The sequence below is a fragment of the Nyctibius grandis genome, chromosome 2 (genome assembly GCF_013368605.1).
Source record: "Nyctibius grandis isolate bNycGra1 chromosome 2, bNycGra1.pri, whole genome shotgun sequence".
Lineage (NCBI taxonomy): Eukaryota > Metazoa > Chordata > Aves > Nyctibiiformes > Nyctibiidae > Nyctibius > Nyctibius grandis.
In genome coordinates this window covers 65295981-65305887 of record NC_090659.1, presented here as the reverse complement: position 1 = coordinate 65305887, position 9907 = coordinate 65295981, and the positions used below count along the sequence as shown (strand labels likewise).

Here is a 9907-nt window from a genome sequence, read left to right as displayed (position 1 = left end):
CTCCCACCTCTCAAACACGTGTGTATTTGGAGTACAAATGCAGTTTTCAAGGCACCCAAATTTGAAAACACTGAGAACTACAACTCTCATGTTATTGGGGAACTGCATCTGTTTGAGGGTAAATAAATGCGTGGTATTCATTTGAACTAACGGGGGTTGATACGTAAGTGCAATTTATTTCTTGTGCATGTTCTTTCACAAGAAAAACCTAAAGGAGATCATCTTTCTTTAACTGGGTAGCCATAGTAATAAGTATTTTATATAAATCAGTATAAATACTATTTTATTAGGAGAGTCACGTGAACACACAAACACTGTATGTGTTTATATATATGCACACATATATGCATATTTTATATATGTATATGTGCTTACTTAAAACATACTGGGTTTGGTTTAATTTTTAGTAGGATTGATTACATTCCTCCTGTTTCCATATATAAAGGGATGCTTTGACCAAGGAAAGTCCACTCTTAACTGAAACTCAAAGCGGGTACGTGCTACCAATAGTTTTCAGTCCAAATATAAGATGAGAAATGGATGATGGGAGCAGAGGAACGGTGCAACCTGATGAATGGGGGCGACTGGTGAGAATCTCAACAAATTGATAGTTCGGTTGTCATTTGATTTTTTCTAAAGAAGAGTTTTAAGAGGAAATGAGAAGTGAGCTGGGCTCACACGTGTTTGTAGGGGACTGTTTCCAAACCTGAAGGGTAGCATTGGAGAAAGCAGGAGTATACTTACTTTAAAAGTGGGTGAAAAATGCCAGGATCATGGCTGAACAGAAAGTAGGATTGGGCCTGTTGGCCAGAGATGAGTAGGGACCATAAATGTCATTTAAGGTTAGCAAAGGAGAGGACTTGAGGGAGGCTGGGGAGGTGGAACTGAGCAAAAACAGAGTTTAGAGAAAAGGAGCAAAGCAGAAGATAGACTGTAGAGGACAGAAAGAAAAGACCTGCTGAGAGGAGGGAGGCGGGATGTCACGTTGCGCTTAGTTCAGTTTTGAAAGAATTCACAGGGATTCTCTGTGGAAAATGCAAATACACAATATTGTGGCTGATTTGTACTGAAAATCGCCTCTTTTTTAAGGGGCGTCTGATAGGGGAATCCTTCCATTTTAGTTGGTTGGTTTTGCATGAGACGGTAGGTGTAAGGAAGAGAGAAAACAGCGTAATCCCAGCAACTCGGCAGCGAAGCAAACCCTGGAGTCACCGCAGTGTGGGGGAAAGCAAGTGTTTCTGGTTCTCAAAGCACAGTTAGTCCTGCCAACCTGACCCTTCTCCTGGCACCCCATCCCTGCTGCCGAGAGACACGCTCCAGAAAAGGACACAGCTCCCTGCAGGTCCCACCGCTCTTCCCACGCAAGGTTGTTTATAAATCCCCGTGCCATGAGAGCACACTACGTTCCTGGGGAAACACAAGCCTCCTACGTAAAGGAGGTGGAGCGAGAGCTTGTGCTCATCCCTTGCCGCTTCTGAGCGTTGGCTTTGCTTGCGGGGCGGAGAGGCACGCGTGCACCTCTGAGGAGCCAACAGTCACCCACATCACCTGGCCCGAACGATGACACCGGGGCTTGTTACTTGGCAGCAAGAAGCTTTTATTTTAAGTAGATACGTGCATTTTTACATGACTGTATTTTACTGGTTTACAAAGATGGATGCAATAGCTTAAATCCAGGACAATTTAAAGCACAGACTGAAGAGGTGTGTTGTACGGCACAGGGAGTTTACTAACAGCTAATGTGTAATTGCAGCCAGGAGCTGTTGTCCCCTAGCGCTCTCCTGGAAATTTATGCTTTTAGCTGAAAGTGTGAAGTTGGGAACCGCTGTTAAGGGAAAAAGGCGATGCTGTTTGAGCTCCATGTGCTTATTTGCCATCACGATACGGCTTGTCAGACAGGCAGGTTGTGTGCAGAGATCCTATCGACTTTCTGCGCTCCGCTCAATTGCATGAGCTCATCACCCTTTTGCAGAAGTTCAGGGAAACCTGAAATACAGTGTTAGCGGGGTTTGGCTCACGAGGGGTTTTGAGGTACAAGGGTCAGAGCGTGAGTTTGCTAAGGAAATCTCAGTTCGCACCACGTAACGTATATAATCTGTACGAATAGACGCAGGCACGGTAGTAGTGTGTGACCGCGGAAAGTGTACTCACAGCCCTTGGGTAAAAATGCAGTTCTCCCTTCTTAGAACCTTAGTTCTCCTCCCTTAGGAGACAGGACGACAACAGGCTGCAGCCTCGGGTGAAGCAAGAAATACCTGCGTGTGTTGCAGTAATAATTCCACGTGGAAACCCATGAGGGATCCCGTGTGCTCGCCGGCCGCTTCACAACCACCCTCCTTACCCCACGCACCACGCGGGAGACGGGGGGGGGGGCACCAGCCGCATCTCTTGGGGTTTTTTTAGATTCGTGGGCGTGTTTGTAACCCCGGGTAAAGGTTTTACCTCCCTCTCCCGGCGGGAACCGGCCTTGCCCCTCGCCTCGCTCCCCGCAGCACCGCGGGGGCTGAGCGGAGCCGCCCGCCCGGCGGGGCCCAGCGGTAGCGGCGGGGGGGGGGGGGCGGGCAGGGGTCCGGGGGGGGCGGGCAGGGGTCCGGGCGGGCCCTGCGGGTCCCTCCGCCGCGGGTATCGCCCGGGGTGGGGGGGGGGAGTTCCGGGGGCGTTCGGCAGGGCGGGGGGTGCCGGAGGCGGAGCAGGGGCGGCCGGGGAGTGGTGGCAGCGAAAGGGGCGGTGGGGGTCCCCGGCGGGCCCGGAGCGGGCAGCGGGCGGGGTGGCGAGCGTTAGCCGCATGGCCGGCGGCCCGGCTGGGTGCAGCCAGCGTCGTGCGGGGAGCTGGGGTCTGGAGGGTGAATGAAGGCTCGGAAAAGTGTTCCTGTGCCTCCAGGCAAAATGCTCCGTGCGGGTTCGCTTCAGTTTCAGTGGGACGCTCCATTTCCAAGCGGGCAGGGAACGGCCCCAGCTGGGCGAGGCGGCTCGGGAGATACGGGGTCCCTCAGGCGCTTCTGCTTTGCCCAGGCTCCTTCTGACCCCTTCTGCCCAGTCCCTTCCCTCTCCATCCCTTGGGCGTCCCCTCAGCTCCAGCTCATCGCCTGCCCTCCCCAGGGCTGGCGGCAGCACGGAGGAGGGAGGCTGGATCCCTCCTGCTGCCATTTTGCAGCACTGCACACAACTATGCACCTCTTTCCTTCACCAAAGGCTTTTACTGGTGGCAAGAGGGTGAGAGGTGCGAATACCTGTATTAGTAAAATACTTTGGAGAAAAATAGAGCCCAATAAAGAACAGCCAAGGCTGTGTTTGTACTCTGCCTTTTCCTGTGAAGGCTTCATCACAGATTTGCCTTTGCTTCTGCCGTAGGCTCCAGCCTGGCAAAACATCTCTGTGCCTTGGTCTTGAGAAGGAGGGTTGGCCACCGCTGCAGAAATGAGCTCTGGTGCTCATATGGAGGCTCGCTGAGACCCATAGCTACGTACCACCATTCTCCTGGCAGCCCTCGTCACAGTCACATGGGAATGTGAGTTACAAAGATGACAGAGCCAAGCTCTTCTTAGCATGAGTAGGTCATGTTAGGGGTGACAGCCACCAGCTGTGGATGGGGAGGTTCAGACTGGACAGCAGGGAAAATGTTTTCATCCGGAGGGTGCTGCAGCATGGGAACCGTCACCTCAGCAGGAGGAGCCTCCTTGCCTGGAGCTTCCAAACCTCAGCAAGACAAAGCCATGGCCAGCCCAACGTCATGCCAGCCATGGTCCTGCTTTGAGTAGTCTGTTGAATGAGGTGATGCAGAGAGGTCCCTTCCAGCCAATGCTTCTTTGATAAGTTAACAGTGCACCAGAACTGTACAGCAGCTACCAGGCTAGCCAGGATCCTTTAGGGTGTTCGGACGATTCATATATTATATTATTGTGTATCAGCTCTTCATTGTCCATTGTCACATGCTTTTTAGGACACAAGCTCTCTTCAGGCCAGCACTGAAGTTAGACCTGCTTTGAGGAGGGCTCAGATAACCTCTTAGAAGGACCTACCAGAGTCCCTTTCCCACCTGAATTATTTTAGGCATCCCCCTTAGTCAGCCTTCAGGATGCTACAGTTACCCGTACCAGAAGTAAAACCGTCATCATCCAAAAGCTCATTCATGTGCATTTAAAGAATAAAGGGCTGCACATGACACTATTATTAACTTTCTAGCCATAAAGAAAGGTTATTACCTTCAAGAATAATTTGTAGTAATCCAAAGTGTCCGTTCATGAAACTTCTTCAGTTTGACTTTTCGGCAAAATAAAGCTGCTTTTTCCTACTCCTCATGTCTCTTGTGCGTGTCTCTGTCCCTTCCAACCTCAAACCGAAGGCCAGCCGTCCCAGGAACTGTGAAATCCCACATGTGGTTTTTTATCATAGTCCAGTGACTTCAGAAAAAGGGCCAAGGAAGTCCTTGCTCTTGCCGACTTTCTCCTTGTCGCATGGGCTCAAACATCAACAGCAACCCGACGTCTCAGGGCTCCTCCTCTCGTTCTGGCAATAGTCACACGTAACCTGCCCTTAACAAGGCTCTCAGACGCGTCAGGGTGCCGGGTTCAAGCAAAGGTCAGTCAAGGTCACATAAGGCCACCCTCAGTCCTCATCCCCTTGTCTGCTTTCCTCCACTCCCTTCAATTTAAGGAGGGGTGGGAAGGTTTCCCCAGTGAGCACCCTCAGGGCAGGTTTGCAGCCTTACACCCGAGCTGGGAGCCAGGCCAGCCCCAGCATTCCCTTCCTGGCAGCAGGTTTCGGGGTGACCGCAGTGCTGTCAGCTGCAAGGAAGGGCACCCTGGGGAAGGAGCAGCCACCCAAGAGACGGATGCAGGCAGCGGCGCTCCCAGGACCTCTGCAAATTCAACTCCTCGCCCCTCTCCCTTGAAGAAGGGCTTTACTGTCAGCTCCCACGCGCCCCATGCTTACTGCTCACCCCATGCGGCACCCACATGCGAGAATGGGACTCTGGGTGGGGACAGAGTGGAGCTGCCATTTGTCGGTGCGGGGAAGGAGCTGTAGGTGAGTTTCTGCACCGAAGTAACATCCCAGCCTGTTCCTGAAATACCCGGAGTCTGTGTGCTCCATGTTGGCCGCCCCGAGCCCCATGGGGATGCTGCCCCAGTGCTCTGGAGGCAGTGCAGGGGCCGGGGACAGAGAGGCAGGGACAGCCATGGTGGTTACCGGCAGCCACTGTGCCCACAGGGGATGCGGGACAGGTGTGGGAGGGCTGCGCGGTGCGGTGCTGGGAAACCCCCAGCTGTGTTTGCCAGCCAGAGCGGTTGCACAAGCTGCCACCTCTGGGGTTGGGATGAAAATGGGCCTCTCCATACTCCAGGATGGCGGGTCCAGCAGTGCTGAGCGCAGAGCCAGGCGTGCAGAGCCAGGCAGGGCTGTGTCCCGGTCAGGTGGGCTTTGCAAGAGCCCCCGGCTCCAGGCAGGGGAGTGATGAAGCCTGTCAGAGGTGCTGGTTCTGCTCTGCAGCCCAGCTCCAGCTCCTGCCATCAGGGATGGTCCATAAGCTGCAGGCCAGAGCGAAAGGGAGGGGGTTGTGCTGCTAGACAGAGATGGAGGGGGGTGGCTGGCTGTTGCTGTTGCTCTCAGAGGGGGTCTTGGCAGTGGAGGAGGTGGCCATCGAGCCGCTGTTCCTGAAGATGCGGAGCAGCCTCCGCTTGTAGCCCCGGAAGGCGAAGAAGTAGATGATGGGGTCGATGCAGCAGTTGAGGTTCATGAATGCCACGGTGACTTGCAGGGACATCTTGAAGGCTTGCTGCTCGCGGCAGGACGGCTGGTAGAGGATCTTCCTGACCATAAACTGGACAATGTTGAGGTGGTAGGGGCTGAAGCAGAGTAGGACGGCCAGCAGCACCACCAGGATGACGGTGAAGGCCCGGCGGTGGTGCCCATTCTTCACCGTCAGTGGGTTCTCCTTGGCCGTCTGGCAGAGCTTGAGGTTGATCCTCACATAACACACCAAGATGATGCCCACAGGCAGGAAGAAGCCAAGCACACAGGCCCCCAGGAGCAGGTAGGGCAGCTTGGGAATCTCCTCAAAGTTGAAGTACTCCATGCACGTCAGCTTGTCCCCCATCCTCCGCGTCATGGGCCGCAGAAGCAGCGGCGCCGTCTGCAGGAACACCAAGGACCAGATAAGGACGCAGATGCCCCTGGCACGGCTCATCTTCCGGATCCTGCCGGGGTGCCTGGTGCGCACCACGGCAATGTAGCGGTCCACACTCACGCAGGTCATGAAGTAGATGCCCACGTAGGTGTTCATGTAAAAAATGAAGGCTGTGGCCCGACAGAACCAGTCCCCGAAGGGCCAGTCAAACTCCAGGATGTAGTAGGCAATCCTGCCTGGCAGTGCCAGGGTGAAGAGGGCATCGGACAGGGCCAGGTTCACCAGGTAGAGGTCAGTGGAGTTGAGTTTCTTCTTCCTGCGCTGGAAGGTGATGCAGAGGGCCAGGATGTTCCCGCAGGCGCCAAACACCAGCAGAGCAGTGTAGAACAGGGAGAAGGTGACTTTGGCGGAGAAGTGGTGGTTGTGCACGTTGCAGCTGCTCTGGTTGCTGGAGGTGAGGTTGGAGGGCGGGAACGCGGCCTCCGCAACAGCCATTTCCGCAGTGCCTCGCGAGCTCTTGCCCTCTCCCTTGGAATAAGAACAGATATGAAACTTGCAGCTTATTGATAACGGGAGCGGCACTAGTAGGGCCGGCCCTTGTCACGAAGCAAAAGGCCTGTCCCTTGCTCCCTGGCATCCTGTCCCCCACACCCCCAGCAGCACACAGCTCGAGTCATTTGGAAAAACGCATCTCTTGTGATTTCGGTGCGAGCGTCTCAACAAAGGCTCTGACTCATTGCCTTCTTGTCACCAACTCCTCTTATTTTTGTTTTTTTTTGCAAGTCCAATCAATACCCGAAAGGACAGGGGGACTGGGAGGAGGAATCACCTGTCGCACAAACAAGGTCCCAAGCCGATCTGGTGGCAGTGATGTCATTTATTCATCACCGCGGGGGGGAATGGGGAGCTTCATTGAGAAAATGGGGGGGCGGGAGGGGGGGCTGGAGGGGCTGGCGGGCAGAGGTGACAAGGAGCAACCTTTGCAACCCTCGGGCTGGGACCAGAACGGGAACAAAACTGAAGAAATTCAGAGAGAGGAAAAATCCCAGCTTTCCCCCAAAATGCCGTGCCCCGTGCCCGTCCGAAGTGGGGAACACCCCGGCACCAAACCCCCCGCACCCCGCACTCCCTCCCGCCGCTCGCCCCGCCGCGCCGCGCACAGCGGGGTCCCCCACCCCGCCCCCGGGGCTGCAACAGCTCCCGGGGGGTCGCGCCCCGGTCCCGCCCGCCCCATCCCAGCCCCGGCTCCAGCCGGGGCGGCCGCCGCGTTCCCCAAACCCACCGCTCACCGCACGCTGCCGCCCTCGGAGCCGCCTCTCCCCGCGCCGGGCTCCGCGGGACGGGACGGGCCAGGACGGGACGGGGCGCCCCGGGCACCGCGCTGCCTCCCGCCCCCGACGGCGGGGACCCCCGAGGTGCTGAGATGCTCACACGCACGCTGACAAGCACGCAAGAGAAATCGGGAGCTCCAACTTGGGAGCGGCGGTGCCTCCTCCCCCTCCTCCTCCTCCTCCTCCTCCTCCTCCTCCTCCCGCCCGGTGCTGGGGGTGGCGGCGGGCGCGGACCCTCCCTTCCCGCGCCCGGCTCTCGGGCTCCCCGGCCGTGTGAGCGCCTCTCGGGATTCGCTCACGTTATAAAAGCACCGTGAGGTCTGGGTTGGTTTTTTTTTTTCTTTCTTTCTTTCTTAGGGTTAGTAAAAATGCGTGTTCTTTCTGAGTGGTTTTTTTTTTTCGGTGTGTGAGAGGCATTTTGCTGCGGTGGGGGTTATTCTCAGTAGCGGCTGTGCTGGAGAAGATAAATGACTGTACCTGCGCGGCAATCGCTCCTGACATCTAAGCCGACTTTGGGTTTTACTCTGAAAATTTCTACAAGGATGCAAAATGCAACTGAACAATGAAAACAGCCTCAGCTCTGGTTCACGTGCAGTCCAGAGGGCTCACCCCAGGCACATACGTACGGCCACAGCAGTGTGATCGGACCATGGTGCCTTTTCCAATAAAGTCGGGACGAATCTCCCATGGAGCTTATTATGCCCGTGGCCAGCACAAGCCACACTGTGTATGGCTCCCCAGGCTACGGTGAAACACAGATTTACCTTTCATACACACACAGAGAGACCACCAGGCACAGCTCCTTGAGGCAGAGGCTAACCTGAGTGGAATGGGACAATTTGGCCTTAGCGGAAAAATATTTTCATTATTAGGATGATATATTGTGTGGTGGGTGTAGGGCAAAGCCCGTTATCTCAGCCGGAGCTCTCAGGGCAGGCTCTGTCCCTGAAGGCTGCCGGGCAGTGGAGGGCTCTGATTTACTCTACGGCCCCACGTGCAGGTGGCTGGCGAGGCCATGGCGTGGCTGGAAAGCCACCATGAGCACGGCAGCCCTGACAGTTGCACGGTGCTGCCAAAGACGGGGTGAGGGTGTGGGCAACCAGCGCGTCTTGCAGCAGGGGGAGAGTACTTTCCTCCCCAGCACTTCCCAAAATGTTTGCAGAAGCGCAGCCTGCCCCGTGGCTGGCGGGATGGCCTTCCCCACGGAGGCTATTTACTGGAGACCACTGGGGCTTTCAAATCCCAAGAGGATTTTATGGTCTTTTTAGTGTTTTTAGGGGTTTTTTTGTTGACGGTGGTGACGATGATCTTGCTTGTTTTCTTTTTTTTCCCCTCCCAAAAACTCCTAATAAACTAGGAAATTCCCATCACGGGACATTCAGGGTGCTACTGAAAAATACTGAGGCCAAGAAATGTCAACATTAAGATTACAGTTAAGCTAAACTTTTATTTCCCTCTGAGCCAGTAAAGCTCAACCAATTCTTTAATTGCATAATATTTATAATGTTTTACAACACAGTGGCATTAAACTCAGGGCTAATCTGTGTACTCATGTACAGTGAGTCATTTGTATAGAGATTACACAGTGAATGATATTGCCATGAATTGCTAAAAGTTGAAGGTACCCAGCAAGAGTAATAGTGAAAAATTGCTAACAACCATCTGTTCATGGAGATACTTTTGTCGCTCGGGGGTTTATATTGCACAAAGGGAAAGGTCTGCTAATGAGAGAATAATTGCTGAGTAAATTATTTAAAATATTCCTTAGTAAGATGGGGATTTTCTACGTGCACATCTGTCAAGAGTTAAGCTAATCAAACTTGCATGTGGCTCAAATGTTCTTGAACTGTTTCATCATGATGATGAAAATACCTGATGGGTATAACATTAAAGAAGTGTTATCCCCACAGAAATCCTGAGCCCGCGCCAGCGAGCGGATCCAGGACTATCCTTTCGTCTACCTAATGCACTGCACGAAATACAGCAGCAGTTGAGATAAATCCTGGTCACCATAAATACTGGTCACCCTCAAATCAGGGGTCACTGTAGCACTGATGCTGGAAAAGCCAATGCTTTGCCCATGAAAGGCTCCTGTCCGCGCTTGTTGCGCTCCCTTGCGTGAGAGTTTTATCTCTATGGATTAACATCATCAAGGAAATAAATCTGGGATGAAGCCGGGCGAAATGCCATCACCTTCCAGCCAGGTGCCCGCAACGCCGCGGCCCGGTCGCCATCACCAGCGCTCGGCGATGACGGACGGGGTGTTTTGCGATGCAAATTCACACCCGGGACTTCCTCTGTGCAGTCAAACACCCCCCGTACAATCCCGCCCGTCCCACGAGCTCTGCACTCAGATCCTAAAAACGGAGCTGCAGATCCCAGAAGGGGAATTACATGCTGATAACCCAGCAGTGCTGCCCCTGCCACTTACATGAACCCAGGGGACAGGGGG

The 9907-nt window shown here is 54.3% G+C and overlaps 1 protein-coding gene across 1 annotated transcript; it reads right to left on the bottom strand.

Annotated features, from left to right (window-relative positions):
- Positions 1-5560: 5560 nt before the first annotated feature.
- Positions 5561-6619, bottom strand: LOC137660606 (G-protein coupled receptor 183-like). The gene has a single exon (XM_068395543.1). It carries the CDS (start codon positions 6617-6619, stop codon positions 5561-5563), a length of 1059 nt encoding a protein of 352 aa, XP_068251644.1.
- Positions 6620-9907: the final 3288 nt, after the last annotated feature.

Excerpts from the sequence above, each read along its gene's own strand:
- LOC137660606 (XM_068395543.1), bottom strand. The coding sequence starts at position 6,619 with ATGGCTGTTGCGGAGGCCGCGTTCCCGCCCTCCAACCTCACCTCCAGC.